The sequence below is a fragment of the Ursus americanus genome, chromosome 21 (genome assembly GCF_024610735.1).
Source record: "Ursus americanus isolate L20-20 chromosome 21, mUrsAme1.1.p, whole genome shotgun sequence".
NCBI lineage: Eukaryota > Metazoa > Chordata > Mammalia > Carnivora > Ursidae > Ursus > Ursus americanus.
Genome location: NC_142147.1, coordinates 23,697,193 through 23,720,896, shown reverse-complemented (window position 1 = coordinate 23,720,896; position 23,704 = coordinate 23,697,193). Strand labels below are relative to the sequence as shown.

Here is a 23,704-nt window from a genome sequence, read left to right as displayed (position 1 = left end):
AGGCAGGTGCCCCCAGAATAGCAGCTCCTCACATGAATGTGGAGGTAGAAACAAAAGGAAGTGTTAGCACCCATGGTAAGCAAACAGCCTACTACCTATTCACGCTTCATTTCTGAAGGCTTAATAAGCAATCCCAGATTCTTGCTGGGAGCCAGGAAGCTGTAAAGCTAATAAGCCCCTCATGATGTAGCCCCTGTCCGCCTCTCTTGCCTCAGCTCTGCCACCAACTATCCTCCCAACCCCATCCCTTCACTTCTGACTTTCAGATCTTCCAACAGTTCTTCAAACATGCCAGGCTGTCCCACAGCTCAGTGCCTTTGCATAAGCTGTCCCCTCTGCTGAAACACCTTCTAGGGCTACCCAATTTCTACCTGTCCTCAAGATTCGGGTCCAAGAGTCTCTTCCTCTAGCACGTCTTTGTCAACACTCAACCCTGACTGAGGGGCTCCTAAAATGTGTTCCTACAGCACTTACCACAAAGGACAGCAATTGTAGGCATTGACATCTGTGTCTTTTACCAGGTTACCCATGCCTTAAAGGCAAGGCATTATCTTGCAGAGTTTTGTAACCTCGGCCTCTAACAAAGGGCTTGGCACACTGCTAGGTGTTGGGTAAATGTACAACTGGGAACATCTGAAGGACGCTGGTTACCCCTGTTCTCTCATTTCCTTGCTGCCATGCTTGGCACTGTCATCATCAGCCTCCTTCAAATGACCAAAATGCTCCTTAAAGAAGAACCTTAATAAAAAAAAATCTTTATTCAAATATCACCTTTTCAAATGAGGTTCACCTTGAATACTCTATTTCACATTGCAACCTCCCCTCCACCTGACTCTACAATGCTGGCCACCCCATCCTCCTCTACTTTTTCTTATTTTTCACATATACGTTGTCTCTAGATCCTGGTTAACAATCCTGCAGTGTAGGTATTTTAATTTCCCCCCTTTTCTCTTCGCAATCTCTACCCTCTCCGTGCCCAGGGGGCTTGAACTAACGATCCTGAGATCAAGAGTCACACACTCTACTGTTAAGCCAGCCAGACGCTCCTCTAACCCCATTTTGTAAGTAAGAAACTGAGTTCAGAGTCTAAGTCGTGTGCACAAGTGAACGCAGGTAAGTAGGTGGTGGAGCTAGGTCCTCACTGATTCCCATCCCACTTGGGAATTTCATTCTCTCTCAACAGGTCAGGTGGGTCTCCAGAGAGATGACACTTCTTGAATGTTATAAAATCTGCTTTAGCTCAATTTTTCTAATCCATCAAACCAAGAAATTTCTCTAAGGCCCTGATAGGAAATCATATGCCACCAGCATGCTACAGCATGCTACAGTTTCGTTAAGAGAGAAAAAGGGAAGAACAGCCTAGGACTCAAAAAGAAACATGGCCTCATTTTTTTGGTTCATAGAAGATCATGAGGTTCCGGTACCATTTGGGATCACTGGTTTTAGAAAATGTATGGAATCCTGTCAAACCTGAGCTGATCCACCAGGAGATCTGGGATAATCTATCTATCTATCTATCTATCTATCTATCTATCTATCTATCTATTTAAGAGACAGTGATTGAGAGAGAGAGAGAGAGAGGGAGAGAGAAGAGAGAGACAGAAAGAAAGCATGAGCGGTGGGGAGAAGAGGGAGAGCGAGAAGCAGGCTACCCACTGAGCAGGGAGCCTGATGTGGGGCTCAGCCCCAGGACCCTGGGATCATGACCTGAGCTGAAGGCAGATGCTTAACCAACTGAGCCACCCAGGTGCCCTGGGATAAGTTTTTATTCTGTTCACAGCTATGTTTTAAAAATTTTGTGATGCTTGCACAACTCTGTAAATAAACTAAAAGTCGTTGAATTGTACCCTTTAAATAGGTGACTTCCAACTCAACGAAGCTGTTATTAAAAATAGTAATATTTAGGGGCGCCTGGGTGGCTCAGTTGGTTAAGGGTCCAACTCTTGATTTTGGCTCAGGTCACGACCTCAGGGTCGTTGAGATCGAGCCCTGTGTCAGGCTCATGGAGGGCATGGAGCCTGCTTAAGATTCTCTCCTTCTCCCTCTGCCCCTCTCCCCATCCCCATGCTCACTCTCTCACTAAAAAAAAAAAAAAAAAAAAAAAAATAAATAATAATAATAATAATGATAATATTTGGGTTTTGTTCAGATCACAGTTTACGGTTCAGTTTGGGTTGAGTCATGTGAAGAACCCGAGTAAACAGAGAAAAAATGTGGGAGCCACTTCAATATTTGATCCGGAGAAGTTATAATAGGCTGAAATCTTTAGATATACAACAAAATAGACCTGCAAATGCCTTAAGTGTTACAAGATCATATACTAAAGGACAAGAGATTTGCTAAGCACCATCCAAAACCACTGAAGATCAGGTACCCAACGATTCACACACATGAGACACTCTAAGATTTCAAGTTGGCAATAATTATTTATTTATTTATTTATTATTTATTTATTTTTTAAAAGATTTATTTATTTGACAGGGAGAGATAGCGAGAGAGGGAACACAAGCAGGGGGAGTGGAAGAGGGAGAAGCAGGCCTCTGCGGAGTAGGGAGCCTGATGTGGGGCTTGAGGCAGGGCTCGATCCCAGGAACCTGGGATCATGACCTGAGCCAAAGCCGGATGCTTAATGACTGAGCCACCCAGGCACCCCTGTTATTTCTAAGTTATTTAAAAAAAGATACATAAATAGGTGATGGGGATTAAGGAGGGCACTTGCTGTGATGAGCATCGGGTGTTGTATCTAAGTGCTGAATCACTAAATTCTACACCTGAAACTAATATTACACTGTATGTTAACTGGAATTTAAATAAAAGCTTAAAAAAAAAAAAAGTACAAAAACTTGGGCACAGGGATGTGTCCCTCATGGAAGAGCTAAAGGAGAGGAAATGATTGATGGATAAATTTCTTCAAAGTCCAAAGGTGGAATTTAAGGACATGAATAGCCTTTATTATCAATAAAACAAAGCCTATAAAGCTCAGGAATCAGGAAATGCCATAAATTCAAGTGTATAGATATATACATGAGTGTATTTCTCTGCTTATTCGCAAGACACAATCACCAGACATCAAAGAAAATTCCTTCTCACTAAGAACTTCTTAATATTTGTTGTTCAATATGGTCAGCCTTAGCATACTGAATACTGGAAAAGAAGCCAGAATTATTACAGTTTTGTAAGTTTTTGTTGGGGGAAAGTTATGTGCTCTATATGAGAAATCTGATCTCTCACAAATAAAAAAATAATATAAACTGTGTTTTATTTATATATTTGTAATTTACATGCCATCTTCTTCCAAGTAAAGGTTTAAGACAGTCAAGGACATTGGTAATAAAGACTCCTGGCCGCATATTAACTGGTCTTTTTCTGTCCAGCATCATCTTTAAATAACAGAGTGCCTAGCATATAGTAGGTACTCAAGATATATGTTAATATGCTGATGACTAAATAAACACAAGGGCAAATATAAAATCTAAGAAGCTAGAGGAAGATGTTCGTAGAGGACAACAGCAAGATGCACATTCCATCAACTCAGAAACCCTAAAACCAGGACTGTCCAGTGCCAACATCCTGTAGGGCTATTATTTTGGCTGCCCATTCAACCTTTACATACTATGTACCAAGTACTGGGTGTAAAGTGGTGAACAAAACATGGAACTTAATTAGTCTTTGTGGGTAAATAACCTCATCCCCCTGAATTACAGGGCACCTCTGACCAAAGAGGGCCAATTAGAATATTTGCCTGAGATTTTTCTGTGAACAGAGATGAAACTCACAGATGGCCCACAGACCCAGGTTTAAGTTCCATCTGCTCTTGCTCGAGGTATCTTCAACTCTGTTAGCTATCTTGAAATCTTTATAATAAATCCTCTTTTAATGCATAAGGTAAATTAAAGGTGACTTCCTGTCACTTGCAATAAAAAAATTCTTATGAATATAACTTTCAATACACATGCAAGATTAGTGAGGCCAAGGGAGGTTCAATGACTTATCTGATCTGGGAAAAAACCACACATCTGACTCCCAATCCCCAGCTATATCATAGGTCCAAAAAAAAAAAAAAAAAACAAGCTATAGAGAGAGGAATCAACATGTATCACCTCATGAACCACGGAGCCCAACAGGAAGTCCAGCCTCTGGCACAGTTCTCCAAGGTTCGATAAGCTGCTGGCCCTGTGCACACTATCTGGATCTCTTGCTCCCCTCAGGAAGGTGTGGATCAGAGGTTCTCTGTATTTTGAGACCATATCCCCTACAGAAAAAAAAAGAAAGAAAGAAAGAAATCAAAATCTTTAAAAACAAATTTTCAAGTTCTTAAAGAAGGAATAATGAGGGGCACCTGGGTGGCTCAGTCAGTTAAGCATCTGCCTTCAACTCAGGTCATGATCCCAGGGTTCTGGGCTCTCCTTCTCCCTCTGCCCCTCCCCCAGCTCATGTTCTCTCTCCCTCTCTCTTGCTCTCTCACATAAATAAATAAAATCTTTTTTTCTTCTTAAAGAAGGAATAATGATACTATCACGGTATACCGTATGGTGTTTTATACTTTCAAAGTACTTACAGAACCATTAGAAATCATGCTCTGGGAGAATATTCAATGTCATGTAGGAAGAAGACTAATAATTGACCATTAGACTGAGTGACAATGAGGTCACTGTTGACCCTGACAAGAACAGTTTTGATGGACTGGCAGGGGTGAGAGCATGAGAGAAATTACCGTAAGACAATGCGAAAACTGCACACGGAAAGATCACCTAAGGAGTTTTTCAGCAAAGCAGATCAAGGAAATAGGGTGGCAGCTGGTCAAGGAAGGGGGGTCAGGAAGGTTTCTGTTTTATTTGAAGAAAGGAGAAACAGCACACTAAGACATTCAGAATTGTCATTTTATATATGGAACCAACTTCTTCCTCCACAGGTCTGCCAAGAGCTAAAGCTGCTTTGTCTTGATCTACGTTCTGAGGCTCTAGTTCCAGAACTCAAGTGTAACACTCCACCTTTAGCTTTTTTGTAGCCCTAAGGCTACATGATATCAATAAGGTGACAAAATGGTTTCTGAAGCATTGCTTAAAGTCATCTATTCTTAATCATCGAAATGATAAACCACTAAAAATCACCAACTTGGCCTATCAGGCTCAGCTCAAATGACACATCCTTTATGAAACCTTCCTTGGTTGGCCTTTATTAGTCCTCCTGGGAAATCCCACAGTTCTTTGAACTTAAATCACAAGTCATGTCACTAATGCCTTGATTCCTACATATTGGCAGCCTCTCTCGTTAGACTATAAATTCCTTAAGGGTAAAACTTTGTTTCCATCAGTTCTTAGTAACATTTGTATGTGCTAGTTACTCAACAAATGCTAACGTTGAATTGAATTCATTACTTTATTCAACAAAACAAAATTACGTGCTAGGTATCATGCTAGTGTTCTAGGGATAAAATATATAAACATAATCTTTACCCTCTAAGAAGCCCAAAGTTTAGGTGGTGGGTACAAATGGATTAAGTACCAACAATTACAGTGTTGTGTGGTAAATGCCCAAATGCCATCACAGAATTGAGCAGAGGTTGCCTGGAGAGCCCAATTTCACTAATCTCAGTCACGCTGGAATGGGGAGGAGGAGGTGGTTTGTTTTGATTTTGTTTTCCCTCAAGGTCAAGAACACAACGCATTTTCCATACAATATAAGATTAAAGATGAAGGAGAGAATTCTCTAAAATGCCCCCAGTTCCTAATATACTACAGGCAGTCAAAAGACTCACCCCTTGCCCAGTTAACATGAACACGTATTATAGAAACTGAGCAGTGGTAACTCAGCCATAGCCTATTTTCAGAAAAGAGGAGACTTTGTGTCTACTCTAAGACCTAGCATTTGCACTTCTGAATATCAAACCTAAAGAGGTAGCCACATATATACAGAAGGGTATCTGCATAAAGTTTCTACTGCAGAACTGCTAATAGTGAAAAATGAGAAAAATTTAATTAAATATTAATATGGAAGTGGTTAAATAAACATACATATTATGGAATACTATGCAGTCATTAAAAAGAACATTAAAAGTCATTAAAAAGAACTATATGCACTAATCTGGAAAGGTCCCTTAAGACACTATTAAAGCAAAAGGAACTAACAGAACTGGTATCATTCCATTTGTGTACCTAAAACGCACACATGCACCTTCTCTATTAACAAACCGAACATACAAATGAAAATATGGGTATGAAATATACAAATGTACAGAAAAAGGATAGAAAGGATATAGTAAAAGAGAAGGTTTATTTTTTTAAGATTGTATTTATTTATTTGAGGGCGAGCAAGCATGAGTGGGGGTGCAGGGAGGGGCAGAGGGAGAAGAAGCAGCAGACTCCCCATTGAGCAAGGAGCCTGATGCGGGGCTTGATCCCAGAACCTGGAGATCATGACCTGAGCAGAAGGCAGATGCTTAAATGACTGAGCCACCCAGGCGCCCCTGAAGAGAAGGTGTAAATATCTTGTCCACAGAGTAAATACACCCAAGATCAAACTTTGGTAGTTTGACACTTAACTCCTATGATATACTGATTGTATTTAAGATATTTCCAACTAAGAGGAAAACACGTGTTTCTTTTGTGGTGGTACTTTTCCTTTCTGGAGTAAGGAAGGAACTTGCTTGTTCTGTAGTGTGAGAGTTAAGAGATGTGTGCTCTGGGGGAGCCTGGGTGGCTCAGTTGCTTAAGCATCTGACTCTTGATTTCAGCTTGGGTCATGACGTCAGGGTCAGGAGATCAAGCCCTGGGTCGGGCTCCGCACTCAGCGGGGAGTCTGCTTGAGATTCTCTCCCTCTCCCTCTCCCCTTCCCCCTGCTTGCATTTTCTCTCTCTCTCTCTCAAATAAAAAAAAAAGAGAGAGAGAGATGTGTGTTTTAGTTTTGGCCCTGCTACCAATTAGCAGTGTGACTTTGGGCAATCTGCTTCTCCTCTCTGGACCAGCTAGAGATAAGGCACTTAGACAAGACCCATCTCTCTGGCCCCTTCCAGTTGTAAGACTCAATGAGTTAATGAGTCACTTTTGGTTTAGTCATCAGGGGAATGAGATTCAGTAGACTGGGAAGGAGGAAGTCATATTTACATTTCTTGAGGAAGGCTGTTGCTGTTAAAGGAATGAAATTTCCTTTTTGGGAAGGAAGGCACAGTTTGGAAATCCGTAAAGAGGGGAAATTGCAGAATGAAAGGTAAGAGCAGATAACAAATAAGTGAATGTTTACCAACGTAGGGGTTTAGAGTTAAAAATGAGTGGTAAAGAAAAGGAACCATGTGCTAAGCAATATAGTAGGCTTGGGGATCCAATCATAAACAAGAAAGACACAGTCCTTTTTTTTTTTTTTAAAGAGAAACATTTCTATGTATTTTATTTATTTATTTTTTAAAGATTTTATTTATTTATTTGATAGAGACAGCCAGCGAGAGAGGGAACAGAAGCAGGGGGAGTGGGAGAGGAAGAAGCAGGCTCCCAGCGGAGGAGCCTGATGTGGGGCTCGATCCCAGAACACCGGGATCACGCCCTGAGCTGAAGGCAGACGCTTAACTACTATGCCACCCAGGTGCCTCAAGAAAGACACAGTCCTTGAGAAAATTTTAAGAACAACATCAAGAGGTATCTCATTTATTCATCCAGCCAATCTTAGCTTTGTGTTTTTAAGTATTTTTTTGTTTTGTTTTGTTTTGTTTTTTTAGGAAACTCTGCCCCCAACATGGGGCTCGAACTCACAACCCCAAGATCAAAGGTCAGTCACCTGCTCTATCCACTGGGCCAGGGAGGCGCCCCTCATCCAGCAAATCTTAACTGAGTACCTACATTACTCCAAGTTTGTTCTCAGTCTGGAGGTAATAAAACATGTGCAAGAAAGTAAAGGTCCCACCTTCATGAAGCCTACTTCTAGTGGGGGAGAAAGACAATAAACGGTAAATAAATTTTCCTGCAGCAGAAAGGGCTATGAGGAAGAATAAGGAAGGTGTGTAGGGGTTGGGAGGGGGAGACTGAGAGCCAAGGGTGAGGGCTCAGGAAAAAGCTCTCAGAGAAGACCTGAAGGAACAAGTCGTGAAGACTGTGGGGGACAGCGAAGAGTAAGTGGACAACAGAAGTTTGATACTCAGTGTAGATGTTGTAGAGTTGTTTCTTATCCTGACCTGCCATAAAAGGACATACCAGTACCTTAGCAAAACCACACTTTAACGTTCCATGTATATAAACTCCTGCCCTGCCTGAGCTTCATTCCTGCTTTCAAAATGAGCATCCACTTAACCGCATCTCCACCAACCCATCCCCAAGAGCACCTAAGACCCAAGAGGAGCAGCCAGGAGGAAGGTCAGCATCTCAAGAGCCCTGCACTGTACTCCATCAGCGGGCTCTGCGCCCACTCGCTCCTTTGTTGTCAGGTTTGGGGCTAGAAGAGCTGGAACACTGTATCCGCTCTGTGCTTCTCGAAGTGCCCTGCCGTCATGTTCTCTGCAACCTGATCTCCCTTAGAGCTCACACACAGCCTCAGTCTGTCACACTCTTGCTAGATCCTGCTCTTCTTCATGGATCTACATCTCTGCTCCCATTTCCTGGGGGCCACTGCTTGCCCCTGACTAATCCTCCCTCCCCTTAACTCCTACCCTGCTGTGTGGTTAGTTTCTCAAGACTGTACTGGATTCTAGTCTCCAGGCTGGGGGTCAGTCCTGACCAGGTTTCTACGTAGAACAATGAATGCATGTAGTTAGAGAATATAGCTTCCAGGGCTGCAATCTGACACAGCCAGAGATTTTGAAGATCCTACATAAATTGTTCTTAATTTTAGCTTTAGGGATCCCTATATGTCACATTTTATTATGCACATCACATTGGCACTCTCCCATTCTTCCTTGCAAATAGCACTCTAATTTTGTTCACATATCCACCATCCCCCCTGCCCCAACCATCACCCATGTGATTCAGGCTAACGTCTTCAAGGGTCTAAATGAATCATGGTAGACACATCCCCTTGCCTTAACTGGTTTATATATGGGCATGTGACCTAGTCTGAATAATGAGGTGTGAAGGAAAATCTGCCGAAGACATATAACCTCTGCTATGATAACACCTTAGAGTTACTGCAGCCAACTCGAAACCATGAAGGACCAGAGGGTGAAGTCAATAGCTGAGGCTGGCAAAGCAGAAAAATGAAAGGAATCTGGGTCTTGAATGATCTCAAGAAGCCAAAAAATTAACCAGTCCTGGACTCTTTGTTTTGTGCAATGATTCATTCCTTACTGTTTAAGCCTGTTGAGTTGGGAGTTTCTGTTATCTGCAGCCAAAAGTATTCTAACATATAATATGAAAACTGGAATGTTCTTTAAAATTATAGAGCACTTTGGGGCGCCTGCCTGGCTCAGTTGGAAGAGCATGCAATTCTTGATCTTGGGGTCGTGAGTTCAAGCCCCATGTTGGGTACAGAGATTACTAAAAAAATAAACTTAAAAAAATTGTAGAGCATTTCTATGTCAGTTCAATGTCTATCAATACAAAGGCAGAAAAATTAGATTTGCCAAAACAAAGGAACTTAAGACAGTATATGGTTTTTAAAGTGTTGAAAACCAATTTCGTAACAAAATAAAAAAATTAAGCCCAATAATTTTCTTTCTTCTAATTGCAATTTTAATTGGGACAAAAGTGTAGTACACGGCATGACTCTTATATCACTATATATATATATATGACTTTCCCAAAGAGCTTAGTCATCCTTATACATCTGCCAACCTATTAAAAAAAAAAAGGTGAGTAACTATTTACAGTAGTAGTTCATGTGAAGGGGTTATATGCTGAGTGTATTTCGCAACTATTGACTAACCCATTTTATTAGGAACCAAAACCTTGGGCTCTGGGACACCTGCTACTATTCCTTAGTTTCTGATTAAGCAACAAAGTCTCAATTATCCCATCTGGGAGGGGCTGGGTTTAGGGTTTGGTTTTTTTGTTGCTTTTTGTGTTATTGGTTTTGTTTTTTTATTCTTCTTTATCCAGATGAGATGTTCTTGTTGCTTCAATTGAAACTTATTTGAACCACAAGATTCCAAAATCCTAATTCACCTTTTGTCGTTAAGATAGCATATACCTGCCCCCTGACAATAGCAAACATTCATTACCATCCTGTTAGGTTGTCCCCTTAAAAAGATGCTTATTATATGGCTTTTACCAAAAAATGGTATTGATTTCTGAATCTCCTCACCCCCATATTCAGAAAGTACTCACCATGGAGTACAATATTTAGACTAAGAGCTAGCTACCCATGAGGACTGAAATTAAGAGAGACCATCATCTTTTCCTCAGCCATTTCTGAATGGCTTCAGGGAAATGAACACAGTAAATCCAACCTCACTTTTAAAAATTTACTCAAGTAGGGGGCGCCTGGGTGGCACAGCGGTTGAGCGTCTGCCTTCGGCTCAGGGTGTGATCCTGGCGTTGTGGGATCGAGCCCCACACAGGCTCCTCTGCTATGAGCCTGCTTCTTCCTCTCCCACTCCCCCTGCTTGTGTTCCCTCTCTCGCTGGCTGTCTCTAACACTGTCGAATAAATAAATAAAATCTTTAAAAAAAAAATTTACTCAAGTAGATGCTAGTCAGAGAGGTTTTCTTAGTTCAGCTCTAATGACTTCTACTTTGTGCAAAGATGATGACAACACCTGGCTATTTGCATTTCCATACTCTTCTCAGGAAATCAGCAATAATCAACCTTACTGAGAAGCACACAGCTGTGTGTTCAAGGAAGCAAGTGAAGGATCTAGATTGGTCTGAACAAACTTATAAAAACGAGTTGCTTTGGAAGGTGAAAAATCAACTGCATAGTGAAAAGAAAGATGAAAATTATTTTTACCGGCCTATGACTTACTTGTATCAATTATCATCTATGTGAAAAGATTCTTTTCATATATTAGGATTTGGAAGATTTTTATCAAGCTTTTCAATGGAACTTTCAAGTCCACACTGACAGATTCATTTATGAGATCCCATCTTCTTTCACAGAAGAGCTGAGATGACTTGCAACAAGAGACACTTATGTCGTGGAAGAACGCTATCAACTCTGAATTAACACAATCACTTCTGGAGCCAGAGGACCAGCTGATTTCAAGGGCTCAACTATTCCCCTAGTTAACTGAAACAGGTCCTAAAAGTGAAATTGAGAAAAAGTGAGCGAGAAAGAAAATGCCACCCTTAGCCAAATCCTTACACTAGCCTATTAAAACTCCATTATTAATGTCTGGGGACTCCTCTATTTCTTCTTTCCTTCCTCCCTTCTGTCCTTTTCCTTTAATTAAAAAAAAAAAATTGTGGAGGCATAGAAATGAACACAGATAAAACCATTCCTAAGTACTCTATCTACCAATAGGAAGTAACTAAGAAATACCCTATCCTGCTGGTTAAGCTGTGGCTGAGTAAAACCAGTTATATTTTTCAAAGAATGAATGATCACTTACAGCCTGCACTCCTCTGTAATCAGAAGTTTAGGTGCACTCTGAGTGATGTTTTAGTCCAATGTTTCTCAAACAGAAACATGGGCACTGAAATTGTGCAGTGCGACTTGATTATAATGTGAATCCAGGTGATTCAAAATTATCAGTAAGATGAAAATGCAACATTTAAAAAATCCTTTTTTAAAAATTCTTTTAGAAAATTCACAGACCCCTGAAATATATCAGAATTTAATCTCCAAGCTTCAGTTAGAGAACTGCCCTTCCAACTAGCCAATTTAATGAAAACATTTAATATGTACTATTATGGGCAAGGGATTCCACAGGGCACTAGAGATTGAGAGATGAAGTAGATTTAGTTCTTCTTTTTTTTTTTAAGTAGGCTCCACTCCCAGTGTGGAGCCCAACGTGGGGCTTGGCCTTATGACCTTGAGATCAAGAGTTGCATTCCACCGAGTCAGTCAGCCAGGTGCCTCCCACCCCCATTTTAATAGACTATTTTTAAGAGCAGTTTTAGGTTCACAGCAACATTGGACAGAAAGTACAAAGTTCCCATATACTCCCTTCCCCTCTCTTTCCCCAGACTCCCCCACTAGCAACATCCTGCACCAGACCCAGACATTTGTTTCAACTGATGGATCGATATGAACACAGCATTATCACCTAAAGCCCAGAGTTTACATTAAGGTTCGCTCTGGTGATGTATACTGCATGGGTTGACAAATGTATACGACATGTATCCAGCATTATAGTATCATACAGAAGAGCTTCACTGACCTAAAGATCCTCTGTGCTCTGCCTATTCATCTCTCCTTCTGGGCTAACCCCTGGCGACTACTGATCTTACTGTCTCCATAGTTTTGCCTTTTCCAGAATGTCCTATTGTTCCAACAATATCATACAGAATGTAGACTTGGCTTCTTTCACTTAGTAATAGGCTCTTAAGGTTTCTCCATGTCTTTTCATGGCTTGATCACTCATTTCTTTTATATGCTGAAAAAATTCCACTGTCTGGGTATACCACAATCTATTTATCCAATCACCTACTGAAGGACATCTTGGATGCTTCCAAGTTTTGGCAATTATGAATTAAGCTGCTATAAACATACACAGGCAAGTTTTTGTGCAGATATACGTTTTCAGCTCATTTGGGTAAATACTAAGGAGCATGATTGCTGGATTATATGGTAAGAATATGTTTAGTTTTATATGAAACTGCCAAACTGGCTTTCCAAGTGGTTGAAACATTTTGCATTAGCAGTTCCCTACTGTTCAAATCCTTAACTTCATGCCCCCCAGGATGTGACCCTGCCTATTTCTGGTCATATTCACCTAGCAGATGCCCTTTGTTACAGTCACCTGGTATAGCTAATTTAAAAATATGGTATATACATTCAGTGGAATATTATTTGTCAGTAAAGAGGAATGAGGTTCTGATACATGCTGCACCATAGATGAATTCTGAAAACATTAAGTGAAAGAACACAGCCACACAAAAAAACATGGAAAAACATGGAAATGGAAATGACCACAATAAGTAAATCCTTAGAGACACAAAGTACATTTTGATTGCCTGACTGGTAATGGGTATAGAATTTCTTTTGGGGTAATGAAATGTCCTAAAATTGATTGTGGTGTTGGTTCACAACCTTGTGAACACGCACAAAAAATTCTGAACTGTACGCTGTAAATGGGTGCATGGTATGGTATATGAATTATATCTCAATAAAGCTGCTTTTTTAAAAAGCAAGTTTTGGAATGTAGGAGGGGTAGGAGGACTAGAGAATCTATTTTACAATAAAGCTGGAAAAAAGAACATATAAAAATCTTCACATACTAGAAGAGAAGAGGTATATATAAGAAGAATCGGATATAAAACATACTTCTGCCTTCTAAAAGCTAAGAGACCAAATCGCGGGGAATTCCACGGACAAATCACAAAGCCTGCTCCCCTCAAACATGAGGCAGGAGACCCGGATTCTTTGATGATATGCCCACTACAGAAACCAGATCCTGACCTTGACCACCAATGAAGCAGAACCCAGAGCTTTCTCTCCTTTGTGAATGGCATTGCTTCTGCCAGCAATTTGCTTCCGTATTTGTCAGTAAAAGATGGTGCCAATACAATTTCAGTCTTTACTACTTCAGAGCTGGCAGTTTAAGGAGTGACATTTTTTAAAAACCTTCTAAATTAACTTTCACTGCATCAGTTTTTTTTTTTTAATATTTAGTGTAATTCATAAGTCTCTTAAAAGAGGCAAGAAAAATATTGAAGATTTAAACCTAGAGGTCCTTGTATATAGTTAGCCATTTGGTCCCATATCCCATCTCAAGGTATGGCTGTGCCAAACCACATTTGACAAACATTAACCCAAAGAGAGTTAAGACCTCCTGCAAATATTTAAAAACCTTTGTGCTCCAGCCTTTTTATTTTGTCTAAATCAAATCTCTTCTGCTTTTTATTTCCCTTCCCTGTATGGACTGGACTCAAGTGGAGATAGAGAAGGGTCTTTTTGTGCATATCTTTGAATCTTAATCTTATCTTTACAAGCTCCCAGATCTCAATTACAGTGTTTAAATCCCCCTCTGTAATCCAACCAGTTCAAGTATGTTCTTCCTCTCTCCAAGATGGTACTTTCCGTACTTTCAGTTTTTGTATTAGATTTTTGGGGAGAAAAAAAAAAGTAAAGGTGCAAGACAGTTAAATGATACAATACACACTTAATTTCACTAAATTAGGGCACCTGGGTGGCTCAGTCAGTTAAGCAACTGCCTTCAGCTCAGGTCATGATCCCAAAGTCCCAGGATCAAATCCCACGTGGGGCTCCCTGCTTGGTGCAGGGTCTGCTTCTCCCTCTGACCTTCCCTCCTCTCGTGCTCTCTCTCTCTCAAATAAATAAATAAAACCTTAAAAAAATTTTTTTTCACTAAATTAGTTACCAAAAAAGGATAGAGAGAAACTACTTTCCTCTCATCTTGAATTCCCATTTATTCTGGAACAAAAGTGATCCTTAGGGGTAACATCATGGACAGCCACATGCCCTCCCAGAAATATTGCTGCTGATCCAGTCAGTGAGGAAAGAGGAGACAAAAGAGAAATCTAATTCTGTTCATGTACCCTATTATCTCTTCCTTAACATCTGTTCATTTTTCCTTCATTTCAGAACCCAGAACTCTACTTCACTAATGAAAGGACGACAGCGGGGAACTACCAGTTGCTTGTAACACCTCATGCATACAAGTTATTGCTATGTGTGGACCAGAGTCAGCAGAGATCATAATTTCTGTCAAGGTCAGAAGGAGATCCGATTGACAGGGCAGATCCTGACAGGCAGGATTTCCCCTCCAAAAGCATTTAGAGAATTAAATAATTTAAATGCAATTAATTTTTGATGAAATTCATCATTAAAAAAACTTATAGGTAAATTTTGATCTATTAACAACAATTACCTTTCAGCCTTGAATTACCCCTGCAGCTCTGGGGAAATCATCTCTTTTCTGATTTCAGTTTCCTTCCCCCACATAGCCCTTTGTGAACAGGGGAGAGATTTTAGTGAAGAACAATTTTGCAGCTACAGATACAAAATGCCTTGGAATAAAACAGTGTTGTACTTGCAAGCCTCTTCATCTGCAAAGCCCTGTGTGCCTACTATCTTGTTGGCTCACCAGAATTTGAGGTAGGTAGAAAAAAAATCCTATTAACTCTGTATTACAAACAAGGAAAGAAAAGTTGAAAACAGGCTAATCCCAGGTCACGCAGCTACTGAAGAACAGACAAGTTTTCAAAACCAGGCTCCTGTCTCCAGGCAGAGGGCTTTTTCTACTGCCATCAGGACATTTACTTGGCTCTCCATTAAGATCAGCAGGAACTTCCGTTCTGAAACAAAGGACACAAATGTGGCCAACTGATTCCCCCCTGCATCTCTGACATTTCAGTCCTTGCAATTTTTCTCTTTCTCTGTTTAACCTTATAAAGCATAGGCAGAAGAGAAGCCAGGGACTTAGTCCTTAAAACAGTGCATAAGCAATAGGGTGTAACGGGGATAAGTTCCTCTGGTCCATGGGCAAACACCAGACTTGTCACTTTATTGTCTTGTATAGTGGCAGGAATCCTATTAATTCTAGCCTCTAGAGAAGAACAAAAAAAAATTCCCCTCTTCTTTCCCATCTTCAAGGTGGAAAGAACGGAACACTTCCGATTTCCTAACAGTAGGAGATGACTGACAAACAACTTTGTGAAAGCTGCTGAACCCCTAAACTTGATGCACATTATTAGGGCACTGCAGCGTGCTGGAGCCAAAGCCACCGTCTAGTCTTGATAGGGCTTGCCAGGGAGGCAGGTCACAATAGTCACTGGGCAAGAATGCTGGCTAGTCCCTGGATACATTTCCCCCTACTGGTGTCTACATGTCAGGACCCACATTTCTCCCTAAGGCTAATTGTTGATCTGTTGCTTCTGGTTTTTCATTCATACTGTTATCCTTTTTAAGGTAATGTAACCAAGACATGACCCTGAGCTATGAGTAGGTTAGCAAAGATTTCTGGGGTTCTTAGCCCTCCCTTTTTTGGGTCTAGTTTCATCGTACCTCATCACACAGCCCACATAAGCAGGGATAGTTTACATGCAAATTGAATGTAGACAGACTTTGACAGGCTTACATGTAACCAGAGGAAGACCCCTGTGCGACAAGTTATTAAATTAAAACAGACTTGTTGTTGCAAGTGACCTCCCAGGCATGTTTTAGAGAGACAGAGAGATCTTCTTGTCTCCGAACAGTTCTTCTATTAGCAAACTGTAGTGCCTCGGAGTCCACTTAAGCATTAGAACTTCATTTCTTTGGACTACACAGCCTCCTTATTAAAAACGCAAAATCATCCCAAGAAGGGCAGCACAACAGGAGGCTGCCATCCACCCCTTAGTAAATATTAATATACCCTCCACCTCTTTTTTACAAACTGGGAAGGAACAAGAAAGATTTGATGGTGGGATAATTTCTGAAATTTGATTACTTTCCACTGATGGTCAAGCCTGGGTAGGGACCTGGAGAGGGACGTTTTAAGTGGAAGGGGAGAAGGGAAAAAGAGTTAAGTGAAGGCACTGGGAGAAGAAGTAGAGACACTACCTCACACTTTGACCTGCACAAGGACGTTTTTCTTTCCTTGTCTTCAAATGACAAAGTGATGTGCAAATAAGAACCACAGATAAATATCTTTGGGGCAAAGTGAAACAATGCACAGGAAATGCTTTGTACCAATGGATTTTTGGCAACTCAATGAACTAAAGTAAAACGGAAACAAAGAAAGTTTGAAATAGGGGATGCCAAGACTTCTATCGTTAGGAATTAACTAGATTACTCATTCTATTTCATCAGCTCATTGAACTTCAAGATTGGTTTAATCAGTATATAAACTATCAGTTTACACAAAGTCACCCTGCAAGGAAAATCTGCAATACTGACTCCACCCCTGTGTGTTACTGACAAGACAAATAGGGTAGTTCTCCGGAAAAGTGTGCCTGAGACAGTAACTGACTTCAGAAATGTGGTGGGATTTTCTTTCTTGAAGGGCGGAATTAACAAAGTAAAGCACAGAAATGTGATCACAAGGAAGGAAAAGTTCCAGGTTTATGATAAGTTATTTTAAAAGATGAAAGAAGAAAAAACTCGATATTTTAAATGAAGGAGACGCTCTTTACAATTTTGTAATGATGAAAGTATTAAGACCATTCTACTGACTTAATTAATTTAATTTGCTACATAAATGTTCAAACTCGTTAAAACATGCCCAAGTGTTGGTTAGCCTCATAATATTGACAAACACAAATCAGGAAACCTGTGGCCTGAGAATATGAGTTCACGTTTAAATTATTAACAGAACATTCCTCAAGTGCTATGAAATCAGGTCAAACAAAAGGAAAATTAAGTTACAATTTGTTTCCAAAGGGAATACTGTATTTCATTTAGATTGTTGATGTACTCTCTTGTAAGCCCATAAGTCAAAATGAATGCAAGAATCTATTTCAAGATTTGCAAAGAAAGGAGAGAATCAGGTGCTTCTCTGTCCTGTATCCTTTCACATACACACTTTATGATCCAAATTAATGCTTTAATTTGCTCTAAATAGGAACAGGGGAGTGACATGAGAAGACAGAAGTATGAAGACACTGAAAATAAAAACAGCAGAAGAAAACGCTGGAGCATTCATGTACAGTTAATATTGTCATCTTCGAAGAAAGGCAATGGCATCTTGTACCTTCTGAGCCAATGATTCTCGAAGCTGGTGATTTTCAGAAAAGAAATGCAGTATCTACTCAAATATATTTAAAGAGAACTAATTACAAAAGGCTATTTCTGCTGTTTAAAGTTGGGGAGGAAAAGGATTTAAGAATGATCTGGAAAGATGAGTCACTTCCAAAGAGACCCACTGAAAAGAAAGTAGTGAAGGGCTGTCAAAGAAACAGATTTATGTGCTGGGATAATGGTTACCTTAGAATAGAGGTGAGCAGGCTTTTTCTGTAGAGTCAAAGATGAAATACTTTTGGCTTTGAGGGCCATACAATTTCTGGGTAACTACTCAACTTTGTCATTTTGATGCAAAAGTGGCCACAGACTACTAAATAAGCAAATAAGCATGACTGTTTCAATAAAACTTTATTTATGGACACTGAAATTTGCATTTCATAGTCTTACCATATCGCAAAAGATTATTATTTTGCTTCTCCCCCCTCAACCATATAGATTTTATTTTATTTTTTTAAGTAATCTCTACACCCAAAGTGGGGCTCGAACTGACAACCCCAAGATCAAGAGATGCACACTCTATTGACTGAGCCAGCCAGGTGCCCCTCAACCATTTAAAAATGTGAAAACCATTCTTGCTTATATGCTGTGCAAAAGTACACAACAGGCTAGATTTGGCCTCAGGGCTGTAGTTTAGTGATCCCTGCAATTTCCCAACATAAAAGCCCCATGATTTTTTTGTTACAGAAATTAATTCCCCATTGCTACTGCAGTCATCAGTGTACATTCTGCTTCTAAGAGTTCATGCCAACATCAGGCAGCTGGTTTTCTAATTTCACAGTATAATTTGGCTTTTATAGTCCCCATATCAATTAAAAGTTTTGATTAAAGGAAATAACAATTTATTTACGGCAGTTGTGATTAAGGGCTCGGACCCAACACCAACTAGCAGTGTGACCTGGGGAAGTCACTAACTCTTCTGAACCTGTTACCTTTTCTATAAAATGGCAGTAATATTAAGAAGAATCACCTTATTGGGCCACTTCAAGCATTATGTGAGAACATGCACAGGAAGTGATGAACAGAGAACCTGGCATGGAAGAAGTCCTCAACTATAATTTGTCTGCTGGAATAAAACAGAATGATCACTTATTTTACTTCTCTGAAGGGCTACTTTCTCAGGGTTGGCCTTGGGAAATGAAGGAATATGATTTACTCACTCAAAAATAACAAGAAGATAATAGCAACCAACATTTCTTCACCCCTTACCATGAAAGACACTGGTTCTGAACACCATATATATATATATATATATATATATATATATATATATTATCTTTCATTACTACCTTATCAGGTAGTTACTATAATTATCCCCATTTTACAGCTAAGTAACAGAGAGATAATGTAACTTGTGCACAAAAACTAAAATGTATTCCAAGGTTAAATCTGTATGTCAAACTCTTATTTACCTGCCCAATGGCTGCCACTGTCAATGGAATCTGCTTGATATCTGGCAACCTCACTACTGGAACTAATACAGTAGTGAGTATATCTCTATAATGACACTCAAATATTTGTAAGGAATATCATATATATTATACCATTTGAGTCTCTCAACATTTCTATGAGAATAACAGCTGCTGGGTGGGTTATAATTCCATCTTCACTAAATGTTAAAAAAAATGACAGACTCATTTCTTCTTCTGAACTGCCTATAATATCTACTTTTTTTGGGACATCTGGGTGGCTCAGTTGATTAAGCCTCTGACTCATGGTTTCGGCTCAGGTCATATCAGGATGGTGAGATTGTCAAGCACCATGTCGGGCTCCATGCTCAGTGTGGAGTCCGCTCGAGATTCTCTCCCTCTCTACCTCTGATACATGCTCTCTCTCTCTCAAATAAATAAAATCTTCTAAAATATCTACTTTTTCTCGCCATTCTCACAGACTGCCCTCTAATCAAAGTCCTCATCTCTTTGTGCCAAGGAATACCACAACAGCCTCCCAGAGATCTCTCTGGCTCCAGGCTCTCCTTTCTTCATCCATCTTTCATGCCCCTGCCAAGCACACCTACACATCTCTCATGTTGCTTCCTTTCTTACACATATATAGTGATTACTAAATGCCCATAACATCAAGTCCAAACTCCTCTGTCCAGCCTTCAGGGCTCTGCCCCACTCTCCCTAATCTAGCCTTACTTCCCCAAGGCACCAAACACAACTTGCTGTAGGAAGACACTTCATACCACATGCCTTCCATTTTTGTTCTGTTCTCATGCTTTCTTTCCTATCTGGGGACCTCTTTTCTCCTCCTTTCTCACATGTAACCCCTAGTTGGTTATCCATCACCAATTCTCTTGCCCAGAGTGCCCCAACAATATTCTAAGCAGGTCTACTTGCTCCTAGTCCTGTCCCACTCTCATCCTTCATAGAGCAGCCAAAGTGATTTTGCTAAAATGTAATTATGACTAATTCTTTCCTCCTTAAAATCTATCAATGGCTTCCAATTAAGGTCACTATAAGTCCAAATCCCTTAACACAGCACAAGCAGGTCTTTATGATCTTGGCTTGTTGAACTAAGTCAGGCCATGGAACCTGGTCTAAGTCTGAAGATGAATGAGAATCACGATTTCTTCTCTTTAAAAAAAAAAAATAATAATAATTTTATTTTTAGTTATTTATTTTTTAAAAGATTTTATTTATTTATTTTTGAGAGATAGAGTGTGCAAGCAGGGGCAGGCGCAGAGGGAAAGGCAGAGGGAGAATCTCACGCAGAATCCCTGCTGAGCATAGAGCCCGACACAGTGCTCAATCTCATGAACCTGAAATCATGACCTGAGCTGAAATCAAGAGTTGGCCTCTCAATTGGCTGAGCCACCCAGGCGGCCCATATTTATTGAGTCCAACATGGGGCTCGAACTTAAAACCCCAAGGTCAAGAGTCACATGTTCTACCAACTGAACCAGCCAGCCACCCCTAATTTCTCCTCTTTTAATTTTATTTACTCCAAGCGCAGCAAACATGCAGGATAAAGATATACAATAAGATAAGGATTCAGGTGAGTGAATATAGTCTCCCACTGCCTCTCTTCAATCTCAGGGAGTGTGCTGAAATTCAGCATGTGTAGACCAGACTCCAAGCAGCTTGCAGCTAGGCTAAAAGAACTAAAAGAGATCCGAACCGCTGCACTTCACAGGCAAGACAAAGTCTGCAGTTTAAGTTAACTGCCTAGTAAAACAAAAATTTAACAGTGTTTGGTGGACTAAAAAGGACCCATAGTCTCCCCAACAAAATACCCATAATGTCTAGGACATAATCCAAATTTGGTTGTTATACAAAAATATAACTCATTCTCAAGGAGAAAGATAATCAACAGAAGCCGATACTGAAATGATACAGACATTTTAACTACCAAAATGGATTTTAAAGCAGCTATATAACTATACTCAAGGAAGTAAAGGAAAATATACTTATAATAAATGAAAAGACAGGAAATCTCAATAGAGACACAGAAGAACCAAGTGGGGAATAAAAGAAACCAAAGTTGAAATCCTAGAAATGAAAAATACCTAAAATAAAAAATTCACAGGATGGACTAAATTCACAGGATGTCAAAGAAAAGAATTCCTGAAACCGAAGGTGGATCAATTGAAACTGTCCAATCTGAAGGAAAGAGAAAAGACTGGGGGGAGGGGGCAGGGAGAGGAGAGCCTGAAGACAACAGCAAAAAATTCTGGCATACATTATAACTGGAATGAGGACTGAGAACTTAAAACAAAGACGTAGTACAGCTAAGAAGCCAAGAGTGGAGATCAGAATGATAAAATACACTTAATCAATCCAAAAGAAATAAGAAGAGGGAAAAGAATGGATGAGACAAAGAGCAGGATGGTAGATTTAAACTTAGCCATATCAAAAACTATTTTAAATATAAACAATCTAAACAATTTAAAAGACTAAAAGTAAAATATTGTCAAACTGGGTTAAAAAAAAAAAAGCAAGATTCAAAAAACAAGCAAGCAGGATCCAACAATTCGGTGTCTACAAAAACCCACTTCAAATATAAAGACATAAGCTGATTAAGAGATAAGGAATAGGAAAAGATACACAAAAACCCCCACTAATTTTAAGAAAGTAGAATGGCTATATTAACATCACAAAAAGGAGACTTTTGTTTTTTTGTTTTTTTTAAAGATTTTATTTATTTATTCAACAGAGAGACAGCCAGCGAGAGAGGGAACACAAGCAGGGGGAGTGGGAGAGGAAGAAGCAGGCTCATAGCGGAGGAGCCTGATGTGGGGCTCGATCCCAGATCGCCGGGATCACGCCCTGAGCCGAAGGCAGATGCTTAACCGCTGTGCCACCCAGGCGCCCCACAAAAAGGAGACTTTTGAACAAGTAATACACAATAAGGAGAGAGGGGTCAATTCATCAAGAAGACATAACAATTCTAACTGCATGTGTATAGTAACAGGTTCAAAATGGGTGAGGCAAAATTAACAGAATTGAGAAGAGAAATAAGACGTATCTACAATTAGAGTTGGAGATTTCAAGCTCCTTTTTCAGTAATTGATAGGACAAGTACACAGGAAATCAGTAAGGATACTGAAGATGTCAACAAATTATCAACCAACTTGAAATAATTGATATTTATAGAACACTCTTCTAAGTGCACATGGAACATTCACCCAGAGAGACCATACCCTGGGCCATAAAAAAGTCACAATACACTTATAATAACTGAAATAATATATAATACATTCTCTAACCACAAAGAACTTAGAATGCAATAATGGAAAGTTACCTGGAAAATCAGTAAATATTTGAAAGGTTTTTTTTGTTTTTGTTTTTAAGATTTTATTTACTTGAGAAAGAAAGAGAGAGTGCAAGTGTGAACAGGTGGGGAGAGGCAGAGGAAGAGGGACAAGCAGACTCCCTGCTGAGCAGGGAGCCTGAACTGGGGCTCAACCCCAGGATCCTGAGATCATGACCTGAGCTGAAACCAAGAGGCTGATGCTTAACCAACTGAGCCACCAAGGCACCCAGTAAATGAAGTTTAAACAAAAAACATCACGCTTCTAAGTAATCCATGGTAGAAACAGAAAATATTTTGAAATGAATAAAAATGAAAATACATCAAAATTTATGGAATGAAGCTAAAGTAGTTCTTATGGGATACTACAGTTTTTAATGCTTGCTTTAGAAAAAAAAGAAAGGTCCACAATCAGTAATCTAAGCTTCCACCTTAAGAAACTAGAAAAGTAAACAAATTAAACCAAAAGTTAATAGAAGGAAGGTATAGGCAACCTCTAAAATGGCACCCTATGATTCCCATCTCCTAATATTCCTGCCTTGTGTAATTTCCTCCTCTTGAATTGCGACTAAACCTAGTGACTCACTTATAGCAAACAGATTGTGACAAAAGTGATGGGATGTCCATTCTGAGATTAGGTTACAAAATGAATCACACTTCCATCTTGCTTGCCCTCCCTTGCTCTCCTGCTTGCTCAATCTGGTGAAAGCTAATATGGCAAGGAAATGAGGGAGGCTGCAGGTCAACAGTCAGCAAAGAACTGAGGCCTTCAGTCCAATAGCTCACCAACAACTGAATCCTACCACCCATGTGAGTGAGCCTGAAAATGGCTCTGTTCTCAGTTTATTCTTCAGATGAGACCACAGCCCAGCCAACACCTTAAGTGCAGCTTTGTGAGAGTCTTTGAAGCTGAGACACCCAGTTAAGCCATGCTTGGATTCCTGAATTACAGAAACTGTGAGATAAATGTTGTTTTAAACTGGTAAGTTTTGAGGCAATTTGTTTTATAGCAAAACATAACCAATACGGAAAGAATTACTGAAGATAGGACAGAAAACCAATAAAACAGAAACCCAAAACACAATATAGAAAATTAAGTAAAGGCTGGTTCTTTGCAAAAAAATGTTAATATAATCGATACACCTCTAGCTAGATTGGCCAGGTAATGAGTAGCCCTGTGTGCATGGAA

The 23,704-nt window shown here is 39.9% G+C and overlaps 1 protein-coding gene across 2 annotated transcripts in view; it reads right to left on the bottom strand.

Moving 5' to 3' along the window:
• TANGO6 (transport and golgi organization 6 homolog) overlaps positions 1-23,704 on the bottom strand; it is a 178,871-nt gene that overhangs the window by 40,330 nt on the left and 114,837 nt on the right. For both annotated transcript variants that reach the window (XM_045814979.2, XM_087870527.1), the window contains one exon: positions 4,101-4,252. In XM_045814979.2, coding sequence (XP_045670935.2) covers positions 4,101-4,252 — 152 coding nt within the window. The remainder of the gene's footprint in view (positions 1-4,100; positions 4,253-23,704) is intronic.